This window comes from Marmota marmota, unplaced genomic scaffold (genome assembly GCF_001458135.2).
Source record: "Marmota marmota marmota unplaced genomic scaffold, marMar, whole genome shotgun sequence".
NCBI classification, from domain to species: Eukaryota; Metazoa; Chordata; class Mammalia; order Rodentia; family Sciuridae; genus Marmota; species Marmota marmota.
The window spans coordinates 7,266,419-7,292,256 of record NW_026000000.1 but is presented as its reverse complement, the minus strand read 5'-3'; the positions used below and the strand labels follow the sequence as shown (position 1 = coordinate 7,292,256).

General features: G+C 33.2%; 1 protein-coding gene across 4 annotated transcripts in view; it reads right to left on the bottom strand.

Moving 5' to 3' along the window:
- Positions 1-25,838, bottom strand: part of Parg (poly(ADP-ribose) glycohydrolase) — a 114,709-nt gene that overhangs the window by 71,743 nt on the left and 17,128 nt on the right. For all 4 annotated transcript variants that reach the window (XM_015498895.2, XM_015498896.2, XM_015498897.2 and 1 more), the window contains one exon: positions 24,759-24,833. In XM_015498895.2, the coding sequence (XP_015354381.1) occupies positions 24,759-24,833 (75 nt within the window). The remainder of the gene's footprint in view (positions 1-24,758; positions 24,834-25,838) is intronic.

The following is a 25,838-nucleotide window of genomic DNA, read 5'->3' as shown; positions in this document are numbered from 1 at the left end:
ACTGGGTTCAATCCTCAGCAGCATATAAAAATAGATAAACAAAATAAAAGTATTGTGTCCAAATACAACTAAAAACATATAAAAAAAAAAAAGAAAGAAAAAGTGCCAGTCAGATGAAGTCAAAGCTCTCCTTGACTTCTCCAACAGATGAAGATCTCCTCCCTAAATGTCTTGTGAAAATTTATATGTATCATATAAACACTCAGTTTTGTGTTAAGTTTTAAATACAACATTTTTCTTCCAACTTTTTTTGCAGTAAGAGAAACATTAGAATTTCTTCTAATGCTCATGCTATAGTAGCATGACAAATGGTAGAGATATGCCATAATTCTTTTACTCATTCCCCATTGATGGTTACCAATTTCCCCAACAATATGAAAAATTGAAAAATACAGCAAAGTTAAAATATACAGAACAATTAGTTTCTACAATTAACATTTTACTATATTTTCTTTTGTCATGCTTCTGTACATTCATTAATCTATTTTTAAGTAAGTTGTGAGTACTGGTACATTTTACTCCAATCATTTCTACCTACATAATCAATAACTAGAATTCAATATTTGTTTATGGATATTTTTCTTCTGAAGTAAAATTTACAACTAGTGAAATAACAAATCTTAAGTGTACCATTCAATTAGTTTTCACAACTCTGTGTATATCTATGTAACACAAATCCCTATCAAAATGTGACACTGCCATTTCCCTAGAAGTTCCTCATGTCCCTTCCCAGACACCTCTTGCCCCATATATCTCAGAGACTACCACCATTCTAAACTTTTCTACCACAGCTTCCTATTGGCTTTTTAATTCTTACTGTAAACACAGCACATGTATTATTTTGAAAAAGGCTTTTTAAAATCAGCACAATGTCTCTGAGATGTGTCTATGTCATGTTTATCAGTAATATGTTCCCTTTTAGTATTTTATTCCACGGTATGACTATACTACCATTTGTTTATTCATTCTCTTGTTGATAGACACTTGATTTGTTATGAGATGCTGGCTGTTATAAGTTGTTATAAACATTCTTCTATGGATTGTGTCTATATTTTTTCATTTCTGTTGGGTACAGAAAGGAATGGAATTAATGGACAATAAGATAAATGCATGTCTAGTCTTAAAAAAAAATAGCAACACCTTCTCCCAACATGGTTCTAGTTTTAATTTTAGCCTTTCTAGTCCCTACATACTAATAGCTCATTGTCACTTTAATTGGTACTTCCCCTATAATAAATAATACTGAACACCTTTCAATGTGCTTATAGGCCATTTATAAATCTTCCTTTCTTAATTATCTTTTACATACTTTTGCTCATTTTTAAATGTGGTTGTACTTTATGTACTCTGGAAAGAAATTTATCAGACAAATATTTTGCAAATATTTTTCTTTTGTGCTTGCCTATTTCATCTTCTTTGACAACTACTTTTTATTTTGGTTCTTTTTTTGTGTGAAACTGAACCCAGGACCTCGCACATGCTAAGCAAGCACTCTAACACTGAAATAACAGTCCCAGAACTTTTCAAGCTTTATTTTGAGACACAGTCTCATTAAGTTGTCCAGGATGACCTCAAACTTGAATCCTTGCCTTAGCTCCCAAGTAACTGAGATTACAGGCCTGAGTCACCTTGCTGAATTTTTCTCTTTTATGTTTAATGCTTTCCATGTCTGAAGAAATCTTTGCCTATCCCTGAGCCATGAAGATATTTTCTTCTAGAAGTTTCATAATTTTGGCTTTCCTATTTAGAATTATTTTCTGTGGAAAAAATAAAAAAGAATTATTTTCTACACATGATGTGTGGGAAGCAATAAAGTTATTCCCTCCCCCCACCCCTTTCAATCTATATGAGATTTTCAGTTTTTCTAACACCATTTGTAGAAAAAACATTTATTTCCTCATTGGATTTTGCCTTAACACCTTTGTTAAAAATCAAGTGATTGTATAACCAAGGGTCTATCTCTGGGCTCATTACTCTATTCCATTGATCAACTTGATTCTTATGTTAATAACACACTTTTTAAATTTCCTTTGGCCGCTTTTAGAAAATGTCACAAACTGTGTGGTTTAAAAACAACAAAAATTTATTCTATTATAGAAGTCCAAAATCAAGGGGCCAACAGGGTCATGCTCTCACTGAAAGTTCCCTGTTTCTTTTTATATATAATTCTTATATATAAATATATATAAATAAATATATATTTTTTCTTATATATACATATGTGTGTGTATATATATATTTTTTAATTATAGTTGGACACAATACCTTTATTTTATTTATTTTTATATGGTGCTGAGGATCAAACCCAGTGCCTCCTACGTGCTAGGTGAGCGTTTAACCGCTAAGCTAACCCCAGCCCCAGTTCCTTGTGTCTTCCTAGTTTCAGCTAAGTCCTGCCAATCTTTGGGTTTACCTGGCTTTCAAATGCATCACTCCAATCTCTAACCCCCTAAGCACCCCACACCCCATCATTCTTCTTTACTCATTTATCTCTGTGCCCTCTCATTTTCTTATAAGGATATCAGTCACCACTTTTATGTATATCCCCATCCAGAATGACCTAATTTTTACTAGTTACATCTACAAGACTACATTTCCCCAAAAAAGCCATGTTCTGAGATTTCAGGTGGATATGAGTTTTGGGGAATACTATTCAATTCACTACACATACACTGTCTTGGTTACTATAGTTTAATGAATTTACAGAGCAGTTAATAAGTCTGCCAACTTCTTCAACTTGTTTGAAATTTCTTTGCACATGCTAGTTCCTCTGTGTTGGGAAATAAGTTTTAGAATCAGTTTTGCATTTCCTACAAAAAAAAATCTACTTGCTGTTATGACTGGAACTGAACATAGAGAGGACTGATAATTAATCAACTTGAGTTATATTCATGGGCTTGGTATATTTTCTTCTATTAAGGTTTTCTTTAATTTATCTCAGCAATGTTTTATAGTCTTGAAGGGACAGGTTTTAAACACTCTTTGTTAAATTTATTTCTAAGTATGTTGTTTCTTATTTTAATGTGTGCTGTTTTAATAAAATTTTTAAAATTAATATTTCATTTACCTCTAGCATATGAAAATATAATGATTTTTTGTACACTGACCTTATGTTCTGCTAAATAAAGACCCTTATTAGTTCTGGTTATTGTTTTCTAGGGTACTTCAGTTTTCCTATATAAACAAACATGTCAACTGTAAATAAAAACAGCTTTCTAGGAAAGAGATGTAGCTCAGAGCTAGAGCACTGACTTAGCATACATGAGGTCCTGTGTTTAATTTCCAGTACTAAACAGAAACAAACCAAAAAAAAAAAAGAAAAGAAAACAGAAACAGTTTTACTCTTCGTTTCTGATTTTCAAACATGTTATTTGTTTTTTTTTACCTTTTTGTATTGGTCAAGATTTTCAGTATTATATCACAGAGAATGAAGAGAGTAGACACCTTTGCTTTCTCCTTTTTGGAAGAACATTTTAATATTTCACCATTAAGTATGATTTTAGTAGAAGATTTTTTCATAGATACTGTTTATCAGATTGAGGACATCCTTTTTGTACTAGTTGCTAACAGTTCTCCCTAAATTTTGTCAAGTGTTTATTCTGCATCTATTGAAAAAAATCTTCAAATGACACCAACCTTGCATTTCTGGGATAAATCAGACTTGGTAATGATGGAATCTGATTTATATATTACTAGTTCAATCAGCTAATATATTGTACAATGTTTATCACTTACTAGTATCAGAGGTATACTGACTTTATAAATTAGTTAGAAAGTGTTCCCTCCTCCTGTATTTTTTCAGAGTTTCTTAAAAATTAGTTCAACATAATCTTTGAATGTTTAAAAGACCTAATCAGTGAAAACACCTGTAATCCCAACAATGTAGAAGGCTGAGGCAGCCTTAGCAACTTAATAAGACCCTTTAACAACTTAGCAATACCCTGTATCAAAACAAAAAATAAAAAGGGCTAAGGATGGAGCTCAATGCTATGGCTCCCCTGGGTTCAATCCCCAGTACCCTAAATAAATAATAGAGAACAAAAACAAAAACATCTGGGCCTACATAGTAACTAATTTTTAACTGCACTTATTTTACTGGCTATTAATCCTCTGTCTCTCATAAATGTTAAAATATTGCCTATCATAAAATCACCATTCATTTTTATTATCTTTATTTTTAAAATAAATAAAAAGCACACTTGGTACATTCATAGCACTGATCCTTTTCTAGTGTTATCTTCTATTCTATCAGTTATGTACTATACTCTAGTGATACTGAAAAGTTTGCAGCTCCTTACTTTACCATACTGACGGTAAATAACTATGAACAAATCACAACCTTTTGAGCCTGTTTTCTCACCCATAAAACGAAAATATTGCAGAATCAAAAACTTTTTAACGAAGAATAACTACTATTACGATGATGATGCATTATTTTACCTTCTATTTACTACTATTAAACCACTAATTACACCTTCAGACTTAATTGACATTTCCCTGTGAACCTTCCCTGACTTGTCTAATTACTCCTTCCTCTATGACTCTGTAGTCAAAACACACCTATAACAGCACTTATTATAGTTCAATATATTTATTTATTTACATATTTTTCTTTCCTTCTCTAATCTGTGAAGCATTCACAAATGTAGGGATTGTGGTTTAAGCATACTGCATTCCAGTATCAAGCAAAAAATATATTATACATTATTATTTGCTACTCAACTCTTTATTCAAAGAGTCAATGAAAATAACAATACTATACTTTATCCCAAAAGTGGCCCTACAATATAGAAAGGATAAAAACATCAAGAGAAACTAAAGCTCAAAGAAGGTAAAGCAGTTTACTCACAATTAACAACGTTGTGGCACACATTGAGATTAGATAACAGGAATTTTCTTCTCAGGTTCACAAAAATGCATGTTTTAGAGAAAGGAGCACTGGCCAAGAAACTCAAAGACCACAGTTCCATGCCCAAATATGCATTTATTCTCTATATTAACTTTAAAAAAATATCCCCAAATTCTTTATTTCTTCATCCATAATAAGGATAATTCTATTATAACTCTGATTAACTCATAGAGTTATGAAAGCTCCAATATATAGTGTTTTATAAATTCTAAAGCTCCACATACAAAGTATTATTTGCTAATGGGCCAGTAATTCACAACCTTCTTTTAACACTCCCATATTAATTAACCACCAAATACTGATTGATCCAGCAGAACCTCACATATTCACTACCTCCTCTTTTGGGGGGTGGGTGTGGGGTTGGGTACTGTGGATTTAACTCAGGGGCACTTGACCATTGAGTCACATCTCCAGCACTATTTTCTGTATTTTATTTAGAGACAGAGTCTCACCGAGTTGCTTAATGCCTCACTTTTTTCTTTCTTTCTTTTTTTTTTTTTTTTTCAGAGGCTGGCTTTGAACTCACAATCCTTCTGCTTCAGCCTCCCAAGCCTCTGGGATTACATTAGTTCCTCTTAATCATTACTAAACTACCCTGATTCAACTTCTCCCAACGTCTCCCCAAGATTACAACAATAATCTAACTGCTGCCCTGCTGCTAACTCATCTTCCATTTCTTTCTTTCTTTCTTTCTTTCTTTTTTAGATAGAGAGAGAGAGGAGAGGAGAGGAGAGGAGAGGGAGAGGAGAGAGAGAGAGCATTTTTAATACTTGTTCAGTTTTCGGTGGACACAACATCTTTATTTTATTTTTATGTGGTGCTGAGGATCAAACCCAGCGCCCAGTGCATGTCAGGCGAGCGCATTACCGCTAGAGCCACATCCCCAGCCCCCCATCTTCCATTATTGCCTAAGTACACCCTAGTGTGTCCCTGATTCACTTGAAAGCTTTCAATGGCTTTTCATTACCTTTTCAATACAATTTCTTGAACAGTCAAGCTATCTTGCCCTATGCTTATATCTAGTCTTATTTAGCATGAATAGCTCTAAGGAAGATAGACAGACAGACAGACATCCCCTTCTGTGCATCTGTATCTTACGTACTTGGAAATTCAGCAATTCATTCTTCTGTAGAACCTACCTGTGCTTCCACAAATATAACTTGCTTTGTTTTGGGGATTTCTTTCCTCTAAAACTTATATTGCTCAAACAACACTTTTCTTCAAAGTCTTAACCAAATTTCCAACTAGAAGGTAATTCTCCCTCTCACATTTTTTCCTTCCTTCCCCCCACCTAAGACTTTTTAGATTTCCTGCTTTATACAGTTATCTACCAGCATGCTCTCTAGTCCTTACTGGAAGTTCCTTTAAGATTCATGGTTGACTGACCATGCCTAGAACAGTCACGTTCATATGTAAGAGTCAATAAAAATACTTATTAAACTGACATTTTCTATCTGAGTTAATGAATTTTTTAAAAAAAATTCCTCTCAGAATCTCTAATGTTTAGCACTATATTTTGTTTTGCTTTAAGTTCAACTGTCTATAGACTCAGTTTTCTATAACATACATTAAAGCTAACTGGAGATTCCTGTAGCAGTTCCAAAGTCCAAGAGACAAGTTGATATTTCAAAAATTAAAAGAAAAAGAGCCAGGTGTGGTGGTGTATGTCTGTAATCCCAGTGACTTGGGAGGCTGAGACAGGAAGACTAGGCAGCCTCAGCAACTTAGAGGGCCCTAAGCAACACAGAAAGACCCTAAACAACACAGCAAGCCCTTGTCTCAAAATTCAAAATAAAAAGAGCTGGTGATGTGGCTCAGTGATAAAGCATCTGTGGGGTCAATCCCCAGCACCAAAATAAATAAACAAACAAACAAACAAACAAATAAATAAATAAAAGAAATAAGAAGTCAAAATTCTGAGGATCTTTCAGATCCTCTTATTTTTGGGTATGTTTTTTAAAAGTACAAAAAATTAACCATCAGAGAAAAAGAAAATTTATTGCACTAAATTATGTAAGAGTAAAAACTCAGCTGGAAGTGAATGTTTTTAACATTTATCTGTGCACGACTCAGGCTGACACTTTGAAGAGAAGAATGTGACAGCTTACAAGAAAACAAACTCACTCATTCCCCTTAATTTCTGAAGACTCATGAAAGTCTGACAGGCCAGTCACAGGGTGATCTCTCATGTGTATCACCCATGACAATTATGGTTTCAATAAAAATGTTCTCCAAATTTAATATGGTACAATTGGTTTTCAGAAAATAGCCAGTCTTCTATTTTCATACTTAAGAAGGCATACCTCACAAATTAGCGGCTAATTTGTGGGTCTAAATAGGACTCTTCAAAAATTCTACCTCATGGCATCAAAAAAGGTACAAAATGAATGTGGTGGTAGCGAGTAGGTGATGTGAAAGGCTGAGTGCTCCCAAGGGTCTGCAGTGATAACACAGGGAAAGGGATGGCTGAAGAGTCACCCTGTCTCTCTACTTCATTTTATTTTGGTTTTTCTTTTTAAACAACTATTACAAAATTTCCTATGGATTTTTCAAAGTGCTATGACTCAAATATGGAAAATACTAACAAAAATTATGGCTCATTGTTAGCATTTATAATAATATAATAAATGCTAATAGATAAATGAAATACATAGAAACTTGAAAATATTAGCCCTACAATTTACATTGGATATAACCTGCATTTGTCCTTATATTCATTTAATAGTTGTTTGATAACAAGTAAATCAAGCTGCTAAAGGCAGTGTTCTTTCCTTCCTATCAAGGGTTGCTAGTAAAAAGGGAAGGTACAGTGATAAATGATGGAATTTCCTTTTATTCTTAATTTATACCCCCATCACCAATCTCTTATCAGTCAATATAGGGAGAAGAAGGAGAAATAAAGGGAGAAAGAGACCTCCTACCAATCTTTACCACAGCCCCATTGCAACCTCTCCTAATCAGATGTTTCTAATAATAGAAATGTGCACTCATTTCTCACTTCAGAAAACAAGCCATTCGAGATTTACAACTCACAGGCTTTTGTAGATGAGATGGAATTTCATCATCCAGTACTAATTCCAAATAATGAACAATTAATCTGGGGATACAATCAGTTTAGAAAAAATACCTTCCTCCAATTCTTGAAACAAAATATACCTCTAATCAAAAACAGTCACACTATTTCCGACACAAATTCCATTAGATTAAACATGAAGAACTATGTAAGCTTATGAAACATGAAAGAAGTGCTTCTCTAAGCAGTATTTACTGTATAATCGCTACCTTTTCCACGTTAATAAAATGTACAGAGTACTATTACCTTAGTAACGACAAAGCACGATAATACCTCTTCATTATTCTCTTTCTCCAAAGAAGAATTCGCTCCTCAATACTGTTATAGTAAATGATTATTCCCTAGGGAATAATCCCACATTGGCACAAGACAGTCTTTCCCATCTCTCATTTCTATTACCATACAGTTACAAGGTCATCTCCATCAATCATTTTTGCAAACACCACCAAACCACAATGCTATTATATATAAGCTAACAGATAGTTTCAATACCATATAGTCACACTATTATCTATCTTTTATAGACAGGCAATCAAACTCAACATGACAAGATTTCTAAGAAATAACTAAAGACAATGGTAAATTCTCTGGTCCTAGAAGCAAAATGGATTTAATTTGTTCAAGAAACATAGGCAAGCAATAACTTCAATCTTTTACTATTGTTTACATACACTTGTAAACAAGATTTTTTTGACCTCTAAGAAGTACTTCAAAAATACCTATTTTTACTTTTAAGTAATTTTTAAGATACTTCAATGACAGCTTATCACACCCCTAGCAAAAATATTTCCATACAAATCAAGTAGTGTGCACATATACTTATAGTACTTAATTCCTAAATTACCCAGTATGAATAAATAATCAATATTACAGTCTGAACTTCAACTATATCCTGGCTAAAACAAACTTAATTTTCCCAAAGGTATGAGGGCACCCCCTGGTGGCAGATTCTTTGGAGAAAAAAATAAGAATGCATTATTATTATAGTTAAAACAAATGCTAATACAATGAAAATCTTTTTTTAAAAAATTAGCCAAGTTCTACATAGTAGCTCAATTATTTAAGGCAATATAAAATCTTAAAAAATTCAAAAATGATCACAGAATGTTAAGAAATATCTCAGGCTCCTTTTTGAAGGGCTCTAATCTATAAGCGGCTTTTAAAAAGAATGAGATGTCAAATGCAAAAGGAACCTTAGAGATAAGCTAGTACTAGCCAACCAAACTCTCTGCAATGATGAAAATGCTCTACTGTCCGGGTTTTTCACCAGCCACATGTAGGTATGGAGCATTTGAAATGTGGCTAGTATGACTGAGGACCCGAATTTTAAATTTTATTTAATTTTAATTAATTTGAATTTTAACAGCTATACATAGCCATTGGATATTGTTTGGGCAACACAAATCTTGTCCTATTTGCTTTCCTGCTCTGAAATAGGTTACCAGAGCAATCCAGGGAAGCATCCAAGACATGTAGGTTCAACTATATATGACTAAATCTTATTTTTATTTAGTTCTTTGAATGTGCCTAATTTTATTCAACTGCATCAGGCTATTTTTGGCAATTGTAATTCATTTTAAAATAATGATGAGTTTGAAATGGTCAAATATTCCTCCTGAAATAATTTTGGCTTTAAGGCCTGTATAGGCCCAAGACATGTGAAGATTGGTATAGGATTTAGCTGTATCAAATAAAACTGATTAAGAGCTCAGTCGCAACCTATAATCTGGGGCTTTTGTTCTTTTCTTATATCTTGGGAATTAAAAAAGTAAATGGGTTCTTGAAGTGTAGATTTGCTGAAGTTAGGAATCTGCCCAATAGGTCCCTTCTACTCAACTCTAGTCATGCTGCTAACACATGTGGCACACCCACTTTGGGACATCAGATTGAGTACTCTGGGAAACAAACACAAAGATTAAACACTGAGAGTTGAACTTGAAAGTTGGTGTACATCAGTCATTCCAGACTCGGGAAGCTGAGGCAGGAAGATCAGAAGTTTGAGGTTAGCCTCCACTACTTAGCAAGACCCTATCTCAAAATAAAAAATAAAAAGGGGTGACAATGCAGCTCAGTGGTAGAGCACCCCTGGATTAAATCCCCAGTATCGAAAATAACAACAACAACAAACAAAAAGATAAATACTGCAAAATCTCTGTCCTCTAGAAACTTCTTACATTTTAGGGTAAAAATGACAATATGACATACAACAACCATAAGGGTTATTGTGTACTGGTCTAACCTTTTCTCTCTAATATGGGGTGGTCGCTGCCAGTTTACACAATAATTCCTAAATCTCTCCATAAGAGATGGTAGCTTAAGATTCAAGATTTCCATGTGCTGGACTACTCTCCTTGACAACTGTGAACCTAGTTCCAGAAACACTTAATGGGTACCAGTCATAAGCTAGAAAACACTATGAAGACCTAGAGAAGTCCAGCCTCAGGAAGAATATAGACATTTTTTAGAGGTATCATGCCATATGTGGCAAGTGCCTGGAAGTGGGCACAGATTTCTACTGTAAGCATACAAAGGAACTTTTAGAAGAGGCTGAGAAGACAAAAAAAGGTGCCCAGAGGAGACCAAGACTGAGCTGAGTCTTGAAGGATAGACTAAGAGCAAGCAAACAGCATGACAGAGAACCACAAGCAAATTAGAGTCATTAGACTATGATGTTTAGAGCTGGAAAGTGACAGAGAATGATGCTGGAGGGATGAACAGAGGCAAGGTCACAAAATGGTATGAATAGCACTCAACAGACCTAAAAAGACATCAGGTATCAATGGAAGGTTTTAAGACCTATGCTTCAGATAGCTCACAGTGTGTGAGCAGCACAAAGGATGGATTTTAAGGGAGTAACACCTCACAGGAGTCAGCTATATGACTCATTGAGTCATGATGGTGGTATGGATAAGAGAAATGTAACAGAAACAGATGTAAGACTCAAGAAGGAAGTAAAATTATGGCATCTTACTATAAGATGAAGCAATGGTAGATGAGCAGAAAGGTGGCACAGGCAGAGTGGGACATCTAAGATGATGAACAAACCTAAGTGAGTGAAAATGGATAGATGGTGGAACAATCCTTTTGACAGAATTTGGAGTCAGAGTATGGTGATAAGACTAGTTTTATGTACATATGAAATATCTAGGTAAATAAATCCAATAAACATTTAGAGCTAACAGCTGAAGATTTGAGTGTCACCTGAATTAAGTGGTCTTAAAAGTTTTTGGCACCAAGTGCTAGGGACAGAACAAAGAACAAATCATAGCCTCCTACAAGGAAGAGCATAGAGGATGGACAAGCAAAAAGTCAATCACCTTTCTCATGATGACACCTGTTGTAAATAAGCAACCCATAGCAAATACATTTTAAAAAATCAAGAACCATCAGGACTTGGACCATTCAACCCTTTATTACAAAGTACTTGAGCAACACAACCTGGGAAATACTAAACAGAACCAAAAAAAGGTAGCAATGGAGGCTTTAAAAACAGAAAGTATAGTAGGAATAAGTGAACTGTGAGAGGAGAGGAACTCAAAATTCACGCTCTTAAACAGAGAGCTGAACTAGGGTAAAGTCTGATCCAAGATGTGGTCGCATGGGTTAATAAAGTGGAGAGTCTTACCTATACATCTGGGACCAGTTAAATAAGTGGGTAATCAACATGAACATCAACCGGAGTTGCCCAAGTTGGTGGGGATAAAAGAAAAGAGGTGTCAAAGATGGGCGGATAAAAGAATGGGAAGAGGAAACAATCAGATGGCAAAGAATTCAAAGGAACAAAAGACTGCCAGAAGTTGGCTAAGTGTCCTCCTTAACTCATGCCTTTAAATGATGCCAGATCTAAGGCCACAGGCCACCAAGGTCACCTTTATTACATGGTTTTTCTAAGCTTCTTTCTATAATTCAAACCTTTGAACATAATCAGGCCTCCCGATCCATATTCAACTGATTTCTACCATGAATCCCCCGCCTTTTCTACCCACTTCTGTTTGACCTAATGTTTGGGCAGTGTGTTTAAATTGATTCAGCTTCTTCCCTAGGTGTTATGTCAAGGACCAAACTCTGATGGCATGCACCACAGTCACAGATAAAAAAACGAGATACCACTTAGTTATTTAAACTCTTGGGTTTTCAGTTCTTCACTTATTAAACAGAAATATAGATGGTATTTACCTAATGGGTGACTGTGAGATTTAAATAAGACAAAACAGTGCTTCACTGTACTATGTAGTACTATGAAGTAAAGATCTCAAAAATAAGCACTACTACTATCTCTACCACAGATAACAAACAGGATCTTCTACCAAAGATATCTCCAGGAGGATCTTATGGAAGAAAACTTGGAGAAGATAAGGCTAAGCCTGCAACAGATAAGTGTTCCCAACAGAACTGAAGCTGGAATGGTTTTTAACAAGAGCAGGTCTGGAGGTAGGACAGGACCATAAAGGGAAACAGAAATCAACTACCAGGAAAAAGGTGGTATATGTTGATAGTTAATTCAATATAGTAACTAGGTTCTGAGTTACCAAGCAGCAGAGACAGTGAGCAGCTTCAACATGCCACTCCCAGAGAAATGTGTTTTTTTGTTTATCTTTCAGAGCTGGGTTTTCCAGGGCTGAGGTGGATAAGACCAATAATAGTAATGATGACTTCAACATATATCACTCTGAAGTTTATTGGAAAATATTCCATTTTTTACTGTGCTGAAAATGGTCCTTAATGTAGAAAATGTCTTTTTCTAACGCTCTTCATGTAACTAAAGAACATCTGTGGCAACCAGATATTATAACCACTCAGTTTAAGAAAAACTAATTGTTTAGAGAGCTTAGAATCTGATGGCCTCATGTAGTTAACATTATCTGTCATTACTATAGTAATAAATCATGAATGAGTACTTTTATTTACCAGTACCAATACTAAAATAAGAAGAAACACCATTAGTTCAGTCTTTAGTAGAACATAGTGTTAACAGTACATTTCCTTTAGAAGAGGATAATGGACATATTTAGTCTCTGTAACAGAGCTTACTGCTTTTTATATAGATTGCACATTGAAGTAGTTCAAAAATAGATCTAACATTCTGTTTTTATTCATTTGTATTTTTTCCAGATAATATATATTACAATAGTCCCTCCAGGGTTAAGCATGAAATGTGATGAGTGAATTAAAACATAAGAATAATTATAAATTAATTTATTAGAAATTAAGGCATCCTCATCAAGCTACATACATAAAACATCAAACAAAACAACAAAAACGCTTCAGAGCTAGATGATAAACAAATGAAAACACAGAGGAGATTAAAACAGAATTATTATCACTCCTCTAACAGAGTAGGTTTCTGAATAATGAAATCAATGCCATAGCAACTTTTAGAACGAATGTCTTATATTACTATTTCAGCCAAATGAATAAATGAAAGGCTAGAGTTGCAGGATATTAATGTACTAGCTTAATTACATTATTAGAATATAGGAGGAATTCTACTGAATGGATTCCTACTTTTGAGTATATTTAACATCCATCCTCTTTATCTATCACAGAAAGAGTGTTTTGCAATTACAAAATAACGCCCTAATTGCATCAGTGATACAGTGCATGGAGGGCTAAACTAAAACTGACATTCCAAAATAACTCAGCAAATTTATCAAAGCAAAGTGCTTCATTCCAATTGAAGCAATTTGTCCTATAAGACATGTACTATTTTAAAGAATCATGAATATAAAACCTTAAAAATATTCCACAATCCAAACACACACATTAACCAAGGGGAGCGAGGGTGGTTGGAGAAATTCCACACACATTGTACAAATCTAAAAGGCACATCCATCTGTTTTAATATTTTAGTGACTCTCATTAGCTGCCTTTTGGTTCCTACAGTTCTCATGAATTAAATTAAGTTGAGCTATAAAGTAATGCAGACCTTATTGATTCCAGAGATTGAGTCATCAAGGGAAGAAGTCCAAAAAGGTTAAATTTCCACTGAACTCCAAATCAGAGGTTCGTAAGCTAGAGAGATAAAGACATTTGCTGTAGTCTTATGAAACATTCAAGGCTGCTTTCATTTGATTAGGAGTTTGCTACAGGCTCTTTATGACAAATATAACAAGGACACTTTAAATTTTTTTAAGCCTTGAAGAAAGACTCAGAAAGTAGATTATTAATGAAGAATTATAAAATCAAAAGCTAAGGAACAATGGATTTATATGCTTTCAGAAATTCACTTTTATAGTACCAAAAAAAAAAAAGAAGAAAACAAAAACAAACAACACAGAATACAAAAAGGGTATCATCTTGAATAGTTATTGGATGAAGGCCACAATCTTAACTAATTATTGGCTGAAGAAACTGATTCTGACTTAAACATTGGTTACAACAACCAATTGCCTTAGATCAACTTTTCCCAAACCATTTGAAAGAACTCTTCAAATTCAGTGAAATGTTTATAGAGATTCTGATGGGTAGGGTGAAGAGGGGGGAAGAAATGAGGAAAAAAAATCTTTTACAATAATTTTGTTCTAAAATTTTTAACATACAAAAAATACTAAGTACTTTGATAGTTAAGAGTTATAAAATTAGTTGCCCATAATAGTAAGTCATATTCTATAAGGCCAGGAAGTCCACAACATACTACTTATGCATAAATGCATCAATGCTCAACAATGCATAAACATACAACTATTCAGATGCATTTTATGCTACTTAGTGATAACTGATTTGTTTGCCTAATAATTCTAAATATATTTTAACTTTTTTATAACACAATGAAGAAAGGAATTCAAACTTCATTTCTTCTAGCCATTATGATATGTGTGATAATATTACTATATACACACACATAGATATGAGTTAACTTTGTTGATAATCTATTTTAATACAAGTTTATGTTGTTTTCCTGAACTTCTAGTGATGCCTGTACATTATAATTTTTAAAGATTTTCATTGTCACATAAGTTCAAAAAATGTTATTTTAGTTAAGCACAGGTATAACAGTACTTTGCCTCAATTTGGGGGATAATGAATTATGCTATACTTGGTTTGTTTTTAATTTTAAAATTAAACATATCAGGCACTGGAGTTGTAGCTTAGTAGTAGGGTACTTGCCTAGCATGTGTGAGGCACTGAGTTCGATTCTCAGCACCACATGTAAATAAACAAAATAAATAAAATAAAGGTCTATCAACAACTAAAAGTATATTTTAAAAAATAAAACAACAGGGGCTGGGGATGTGGCTCAAGCGGTAGCGTGCTCGCCTGACATGCGTGCGGCCTGGGTTCAATCCTCAGCACCACATACAAACAAAGATGTTGTGTCTGCCGAAAACTGAAAGATAAATATTAAAAAATAAATAAATAAATAAATAAATAAAACAACATATCAAGAACTGAAGAAAAGGTGACCTAGGCATAAAATTTGATCTACAGTAAACACAGTTAATTTGCATCCTTCAAAATTAAAAATAATACCTACTTGCCTTTTAAAAGTAAGTAGTACAACTCATACATAGTTGGGGGTGGAGGGGACTGCAAATTAGTGCAGCCACTCTGGTAAGCAGTATGGTGATTCACGAAAAAACTAGAAACGAGTGCATAAATACATTCTACTGTCATGTATAACTAATTAAAACAAATTTAAAAAATTTTTTAAAAAACTAGGAATGGAACCACTATATGATCCAGCTATCCCACTCCTCAGTATATATCCAAGTGATCTTAAATCAATATACTACAATGATGCAGCCACATCAATGTTTACTGCAGCAATATTCACAAAAGCCAAGTTTTAGAACAAACTTAAGTGCCCTTCAAGAGATGAATGGATAAAGAAAATGTGGTATAGATATACAATGAGTATTACTCAGCCATAAAGAGTGACATGATGGCATTTGCCAATAAATTGATGGTACCAGAGACTATTCAAGCTAAGTGAAATAAGCCAATCCCCCCCCAAAAATTCAAAGGTTAAATATTTTCTCTGATATGCAGAAGCTAATCGAAAATGGGAGGGGGTAAAAAATAAATAGAAAAATACAATGGAGCAGATGAACAGGATTGAAGGGGAGGGAGAAAGGAGGGAATAAGAACAGTGCAATGAATCTAATTTCCCTATGTATATATATATATATATATATGAATATACCACAGTGAATCTCAACATCACAAATATCCACAAGACACTTAAAAAAAACTGTAAGTAAATAGCAGAGAGCTCAGTAGGGTAGAGGGAAGGGAACAAGAGGAAGAAAGAAGGGAGGGAAAGAGGAAGTAAGAAGGGAGGGAAAGAGGAAGTACTGGGGACTGAATTAAAACAAATTATATTCCATGCTTTTATTTTTTTATTCATTTTTTAAAAAATGAGTTCTAATGTTATGTATAACTAAAAAGAACCAATAACAAGAAAAAAGGAAAAAAGTAAGTAGTACACAAAGTTCATTACTGATTGACACTCTTATATAGAAGAAATCAGCCTTTGAACTAAGTCATTAGACAACAATAAATGTTGCAACACATGCTCAATGTTTTCATAACTGTAGCAAAGACAAAAGATGCACAATTCCTCAGTTTTATTTTTTTTGTATATATAATCTGAGGTAAAGACTTTATATTTATAAAAGAAAAAAAAGTATGATTTTCAAAGAGGAATATATCCCTAGCCAAGACACAGCTTTCTACTTGAAATTTTTTCATTTTTCTTTTTAAATGTCCTCAAACTGCTATACTTCTACCTTTTACTCTCCACTTTTAGCAGCCACCAATGCCAAAAACAAAAGCAGGAAAATTCACCTCATTTAGTTACTTATGGCAGTCTTTATGGAAAAACCAATAGAAGGGATTGTCTTTTCAATCCCTGACATAAAACATGCAAAGGGAGATGAAATAGTCCCTAACATCCTCAGATTTCCTAACAACAAATTATCCACTTGATAAAAAATCTTGCTGTTTTAGAATTTAAGAGTTTAATTTTAGAATGTACAGGCTCTTTATATTAAATAGACATTTTACACTTGTCATGAATGTATACTCAACAAGTCCACAAAATATGTGTATGGTTTACTGGATAATTATAAAGCAAATGTCCACATTTTAACAACCACCCAGATCCAGAAATAGATGCCAGAATCACAGAAACAGAAAAAAAAAAAAGAAAAAAAAAAAAACCTCTTAAACATACCCTCAGACCCTTCTTCCATCATTTTGGCTTTAATGTACAATATAAATTTCATGAGTTAGTTTACTAAAAATGAAATGAAATAGAGCTACAGGTTGTATGAGAAGTTTACTAAAAATGAAATGAAATAGTGCTACAGGTTGTATGAGATTAAAGTATTTAAAACTCCTCTACAATACATTAATAAGAGAACCTTTCCTAACATACAGTATATTTTGTTAAAATTTGCTGTGAAAAATACCAGTAGTATAGTATATTGATTCATTTAGAATATAATTATTGAAGTGCTTGGATTTAATTTTGTGGAACACTACACAGGAGGGCCATAAAACACAAGATTATTTGTTCCTAGCACTTCTAACAGCTGGCAGTGAAGAAGACCAATATTAGCATTCAAGAGGCAAAAACACTAAATAACAAACATTTTGACTCAGTAGTACCTAAATATGTAATTATAAATTGCAAATTAATAGTCTGATATCTGTGATTTTGGCTGAGTTTTGACAAAATAATAAAAGCATCAATACTTCTAACTTCAATTCCAACAGAGAATGTTCAATAAGAGACTCAGAAGGATTGTGGGACCCTTACTTCTTGTACTGGATACTAGTCTGCAGGTAGTAACAATAACATGGAATCACATTAAATGACTGTTGATAGTAACTACTCCTAAGTTCATTTGGTTTATAAAATACATTACTTACAGACTTAACCACAGAAAAATTTTATAAGGAAACAGATATCAACAGCCTCAAAATAAATACCTGGAAAATATCAATCTTAATATACTGCTAAAGTTTTCCTGGATATTCTTCCTTAGCAAGGCAAGTCATTTAGTGCTCAATTTAACTTTTAAGTGAAGATTTTCCAATTTCTGTCAAGTAGCATGACTTATAGAAATGATAATTACTGTATATTTTTAAAGGCTACAAATAAGGATATCAAATATTTTCAATATAAAGAAATTATAAATGTTTTTGACACATCAAATATGACTACCCTGAATTAAATACCAAACAATGTATATATGCATTGAAATATTACAATAGTATCCCATAAAACATACAATTTGCTTTTATGTATCAAACTTAATAAAATTTCCAAATTCTGTTAATGAACAATGTTTAAGAATCCCTTAGATTAAGGAGCACTCCTACTCCTGAAAGTAGACACAGTTAATGCAAAGTTAATGCACAGTTAAATTTATAATTTAAAACCTAGCCAAAAAATTGTTTCTTTTGCATTAAAGATCTTTTCCTCTACCAATGTCATCTATATGTGTCTGGCACATCTCAATAATCACTGCAAGCCTGGGTAATGATATCCCTATGGGCCATGACTTGATAAAGTTCTAAATTAATATCTTTGGAGATTTTACAGACAAGAAAGCAGGCAAATGTATTAAACATCTAAGGTCTTTTGTTAAATACATAAACAATTACAGAATAGCAAATGGTCACAGGAAAACACCTTTGAATCTCTAGATATGCTCTAGATAGATTTCCTCAAATTTCTAACACTGTAACAACTGAGCAAATAATTTATCAGCCAGGCATGGTGGTGTGTGCCTGTAATCCCAGCAGCTCAGGAGGCTGAGGCAGGAGGATTGCGAGTTCAAACCCAGGCTCAGCAAAAGCAAGGAGCTAAGTGATTCAGTGAGACCCTGTCTCTAAATAAAATACAAAATAGGGCTGGGGATGTGGCTTAGTGATCAAGTGCCCCTGACTTCAATCCCTGGTACCTCCCCGTTACAAAAATTATCAATTCAATGAACTATTATGGAACCATTACAACAACAAATTATAAAGCTAAATAAATTAGAAGACAGAACAAAATATTTTAAATATACATTTATATCTAGCTGGAATTATAAGATATTATATATAAGCAAAAACCTGAAGAATATGATAAAAGAAATTGTTTTTGGCATAGTTTTAGGCTCCTTCAAACCTCTGCGTTTACAAAGCAAATAAAAATCAGGTCAAAAATGCAATGACCCTTCTCCCTAAAGAAATATAAAACCATCATCAGCACCTTAGTAATCACCTCATATTTTATGATCTACACTAAACACAAACTTGCCATATATTATCCCTTCAGTCATGCTTCTGCGCAAGGTCACCAGATAAAAAGGAAACAAGGTCCTGTCTTGAGTATTCTGATTAAAGAGAGGTGGAAAAAATGACTACTCTACCTTATAGTAAGGTGACAGAGGTATTGCAACCAAAGACATGCTTTAGTACCATCTCAAAGTATCAAATTTAGTATCACCTTTTACCAAAATTAACCACTGTATCCAATTTAAAAGCAGAGAATTACAAAATACAAATGTTATATTCTGATAACTTAAGTAACAAAGAGAAACAACCTTTCAATTCATGAGAAATTAACTCTGTAAGAGTAAGAGACATTGAAATTCAAGGAGACCCTAGGATATCCAATTTCCTGACAGAGGGATAAGTTATCTATTACTTTATGTCTTCCTTTCAACTCCAGGAGTCAAAAGTTCAATAAGGCAACTCTGAAATTATTGGCACTATCTCAAAATGCAAAATTAATTTGGATTCTACTAACATGATTATAAAAATTGCCCTTTGCAGTTGGCTTTTTTTGCAGCAATAAACTAATCCTAAAATTCATATCAAAATGCAAAATACTCAAAACAATCTCCAAAAAGAACAAAGAGGACACAGGCTTCGTGATTTTACAACTTACTACAAAACTACAGTAATCAAGAAAGAGTGGTATTGACATACAAAAGATATATAGATCAGGGGAATAAAGTTGACAGAACAAAATAAAGTTTCACATTGTTGTCAACTGGGCTTTGAAAAGGGTGCCAAGACAACTCAATAGGGATAGCAAAGTCTTCTCAAATGGTGCTGGAAAAGCTGAATTCCACAAGCAAAATAATGAAACTGGACCCTTACTTTCTACCACATGAGAAAATTAACTTGAAATGGATAGTCACATGGAAAATAATAAAACTGGATCCCTAATTCACAGTGTGAGAAACAGAAAGTCCAGTGACCCATATTCAAGTGGTCCATATTCAAGTATTTGGCTTTAAAAGTAAAATTACTGGGGACGTAAGAAAGAAAAGAGCCAAAGGGGAAATAAAACAGTGATTACCAGCAGTTTATACCCAAGTATGTCATATTCACAGTCCCTTGGTAAAGGAGGTGAGAAAAAGGGGCCAGCCTAACCAAAAGTGAGAAATTGTGTAAGGGCTAAGATAAACTCACCCCAAAAAGGCCTTCCCACCACAAGAGAACAGAGGGAGATAGAAACAACTAAAAGTACATTTCTTTAAATAACCCAATAGGAGACAATAAAACCTGGGCAATGTTTCGGAATATTAGTACTCAGCCAATGAGGATCCAGGAGAGAGATCTTAAAGCACTACCCACTAGCAGATAAAATGCTGATTGTAACTGCTCTGGGTATGCCTGCTCCACAGATACCAGATCTTGCAAGAATGTCAATAAAAAGCCCCTATTTCTCTGTAACTTGTGTGTCTATTCCATTCTTTGGGTTTGAGCAGATGAGAATATCTCTAACACCATATACAAAAATGAATACAAAAAGGTTAACAGAATTAAAGCAGAAGAAACTTAACAGTAAATCCTTATAACCTGTATTGGTTTCTTAGATATGGCACCAAAACCAGAAGCAACAAAATAAAGATTAATTAGTCTTCATCCAAATTAAAAACTTTTATGCTTCAAAGAATACCATCAAGAAAATGGAAAGACAGCCCACAAAATAAGATAAAATATTTGCAAAGCATAGATCAGACAAGGTACTTGCATCTAGAATATTACAGAATGCTTATAACTCCACAATAAGAACATAAAGGATTTAAATATATTTCTCCAAAATGGCCATTAGGCACCTGAACAGATAACCAACATTAGTCATTATAGAAATGCAAATCAGAACCACAATGAGATACCACTATACCCAATTCAAATGGCTAAAATAAAAGAAACACAAAAACAAGTGATGATAAAGATGTGAAGAAGGGGCTGGTGTGGTGGCTCAGTGGTAGAGTGTTCGCCTAGCATGCATGAGGCACTGGGTTCAATCCTTGGCACCACATAAAAACAAACTGATGTAGCCACCTAAAAACTAAAGATACATAAATAAATAAATATTTTTTAAAAAAAGATGTGAAGAAATTAGAACCATTATATAATGCTAATGGAATTATAAAATGATGTAGCCACTTCAAAAAACAGTTTGTCGGTTCCCCAATATATTAAAAAGTTACTATATACCCCAGTAATTCTACTCCTGGGTATATATTTAGGAAAAATGAGAACTTATGGCCACATAAAAACCTTTTCACAAATATTCAGAGAATTACTACTGATAATAGACAAAAACAGCAAACAATCCAAATATCTATCAACTGATAAATATATAAACAATGTTTGATATATCTATACAATGGAATATTATTCAGCAAAAAAGCATAAAGTATTGACATGTAGTACAATGTAGATGATTGTTGAAAATGTTATACTAAGTGAAAGAAGCTAGTACAAGTAACATGCTACTTACATAATAAACATATTTTTTTAAATATCTCTCCTTTACATACTTTTCTAAACCTAATTATATTTCCTCTATAAAATGAATATTCTACCTACACTCCACAAAAGGTTACAAGATTTAATGTAATAATACATTCATTTCGATATACACAAGTCCTCAATAATATCTCCTTTCCTTTAAAGCAGCTGAAGAATTTTAAGTCTATATACTGAAAATTGCAGTATACAGAAGATATGCCTAGGAGAAAAATTATCTCAAACTTTTAATGCAAGTTAAATGTTAAACTTGAGTTTGAAAAGTAATGTCATTTAAATCAGAAAATTCTCATATTATACTGACATCACTATATCTGCTAAAAAAATATTTTATTCTAACCAAAACTTGTTTTTCAAAGCAAAGAAAGTATAATTTCCCATTTTTAATATTATTCTCTGTTCTCCATCAGTGGTTCTCCAAATATGGTCCTTAAACCCAAAACATCAGCCTTAAAAGTGCAAAGTCTCAGTTCCCAACTCAGACCTAATCAATCAGAAACTTGGGGAGAAGAGTGGGCAACAAACTATGCTTTAATAAACCCTCCAAGAGTCAGATGCATAATAATCTGAGAGCCATGGCAGTGCATTATGCTGCCTTACAAGGACTTTGTGGAGATGATTTAAGCCTCTGGGGGAAAAAAAAAAAAAGGCTGTTAGTGTTATTCCTACTGTGTCAACTGCATTTTCACATTTCCAAGCTCTTCCAAATTAACAGGAGGCATTAACTAGGAGGATTCACAATAATCTTATTGTCTGATTCCTGACAATGTAGTTAACCAACCACTTTGATTTGGATTACCACCACTAATCCTCTAGGGGACAGACAGAAATTCAGGCAGGGAATAAGGACAGAAATCAGAAACATATCAATTTGAATTGTTTCTTCTAATATTCTCCTGACTTTGATAACCCTTAAAATCAGTATGATAATCTGATCTGCTAAAATAAGATCAATAATTATTTATCTCCATAATCTTTATTATTTATCTCCACTTGCTAAATAAATGTAAGGCATTATACCAGCTGCTACAGTAGACACAAAATTTGTTAAGTTCCAGCTTCTGCCCCATGAAACTTTTAACTCACTAGATTATGTCAACACTTCACAAATAACAAGGCAAAGACAAGGACTGCCATAAGATAAACTTAGACATCTACCTTAGAAATTCAAAGATAAACGGTATCTCATCTCTTAGCGAAGAGAGGCAGAAAAATGGGAGGTTAGGGAGGCAGAATTTAAAAAGAAAGGTGAAAAAGAGGGGTATAGCCATCCTTTTATCACAGAGAAAATGAGGCAGCAGGAAGTGGTACAGACTGCAGAGAAAAATCACACCATGATGCATGCAGTAATGAAAGAACATTAATTGGGTCAAACTGCCCCACCAGGAACAAACTATGTCACATTGGCCTAACAAGCCCATCTCTAAATCACAACTACTCATTTGTGAAATAAGAATAATAACAAGTATCTTAATTCCTTCAAAGATATTTAACTGAAAACTAGCCAGGGAGGGAAAGGTGCCAATAGAAAGAAATAATAAAGGCCATGTTCAAACTTCAATAATTATTATCTATTAGGTAATCAAAATTGTGGAACATTAAAAACATTTCAATTCAAAACATTTCCATTTCAAAAAATCACAGTTTCTATTAGTAAGTAAAGTATAAATAACTTAAATGATTCAAAACAACATGAGGAGAAGAATCAAATTGAATATAATTTTGTTAACAGATTATACATAAAAACATCTTTTCTTGGGAGGGGCACTTAATTAATTAGCAAAAATATACAGTCATTGTTTGGTACAGCTCCTTTGGTAAGTAGTAGTTTGGCAATTTCTTCTGGAGTTCAAAATACACTTACCAACAACTTATAAACCATCCTCTTGGTCATTTATCCCAAAGAAACAAAATTCTATGTTCATGCAAAAATCTATACACAAAATTTCATACAATCTTTAGTTGAAATAGTAAAAAACTAGAAACAACACAAATGTTTTACCACATAATACAATTCAGTAATAAAAAGAAAATAACTATAGATTCATACAAATAAACCCCAAGGGAATTAGGCTGAGTGAGAAAAGGCTAAACATTGTAATCCTTTTGGAATAAAAAATTAGAGACGGAAAACAAATTATTGGCTACTAGGAGTTAGGAAGGAATTAATGTAGCTATAAAGGGGAAGCACTAGTGAGTATGTGGTATTGAAATAGTTCTTCTGTAACTTGATTGTGGTGGTAGTTACATGAAGCCTCAGTAACGTGGGATATAATTATACATACAAACACAAATGACTACAATGAAATTAAAATAAATTCTTATGTCAGTTTCCTAGTACTGATATAGTTATGCAAGCAATCAACACTGGGAAAGGTGGGGTAAAGGGTGATAGGACACCCCTGAACATTTCTTTGCAACTTCTTGTGAATCTATGATTATTTCAAAATAAAATGTTAAAAAAGATAAACTGCCATTTTTTTCAAAACAGATTATGCCCATTTAACTAGCATTGGTACAAAAGTGGTATTTTTACCCATTACTGATGGCATAGTAAGTTGCAACAATTCCCTGTAGAAAATGATTTTACAACACATATACACAACTATAAATGCTGTGTCCTTTTACCTAGCCATCTAACTTCTGGGAATCATCTAAAGAAATATTATCAAAATGGGAAAACACACACACATTCAGAATGTTATTATAGTGTAATTGGACATAACCTAGATGTTTTAATAGGCATAATTTTATCAAAACTTGGTCATGGATTATGTATCCATTGATAATACTTATAATGGTATGACAATATAACAGAAAATATGAGAATAAATCAAAATTCAAAATTAACACCTAATTACATCTTCCTAAAGCATGGATTTAAAACACAGGAAATTCCTAAGAATAAATAAGATAATTTTGTTAGTATGAAAGAATCACAGGTATATTTCTCAAACCTTCTTATAGAGTTTCAGTATTTCATAGCTAAAGAAATAAGCATACTTTTACCTTATCCCAGAAATCAACCAAAGCTGTAAAGTCCCATTTCTTAGAATATGCCACATTGTATTTCAGAATAGCATCCTATGGAAAAAAACAGAAACAAAACCTCATGATATAGCCACATGATCTACCTATGAATAGCCTGTCTCTTACGAATTACTTCCAGTAAATTTCTTAATGCCAGACAAGCTTCCTCTTAGTATCAGCTTACTCCAGAGAAGTAGTTATGGACAAACAGAATGTATACTGATTTATTATTAACAAGAAAATGATATTATAAAGGTTAGGCAATAGGGGAAAAACATAACTACCATAAAGCATTCATTATAAATGGGGATAATATACTCCAAGTGGACAAAAATTGGATCTTGGGGGATAAAAATTAACTTAGAAATTGCAACAACTCATAAACTTTATATATGTATATGTGTGTGTGTACATACACACACACACACACACAGCATATGTGTAATATTAAAATTTTATATTGGTGGGAGATTAGGGGAAAATGTTTAAAAGGGCTTCTGGAATAGAGGACAATAATGAAAAAGACTGTGAAACCCCATCTTAAAGTATGAAGTGGTCCTTTTTGCTTCACTAACAGGTTTTAAAGGATATATATAAGTGATTATCTTCCCCTAGCAGTTCATACAAATTACATATTTACAGAGAATGAAAAGTCAAAACATTATGCCATCTACTGGTGTAACTTTTAACTGTCTGAATAAACAATACTATGCAGGTGGTTTCCAGAGTCAGGTATGCAAAATTCATTAGTTGTGCTAAAAGAACTTTCATTCTTTTCAATATCTATTTTGATTATTTTATTATACATAACATTAGTAGAGTTATAAATGAGTACAATTTATAAATAACTATATTGGTAATACACACTCAAAATACTTTTATTGAAGAAATACACAAGTCTGAAAATTATTACTATAAACCTTTGAGATTTCCTTATCAATAAAGAAATTTTTAAAAATTAATGCTCTGCCAAAGAGCTTCTTAAACAACAGTTCATGGCATACAATCACCAAACATCTAGGTTAAAAAGATAGCACAAAATGTATATTATTTATTTGG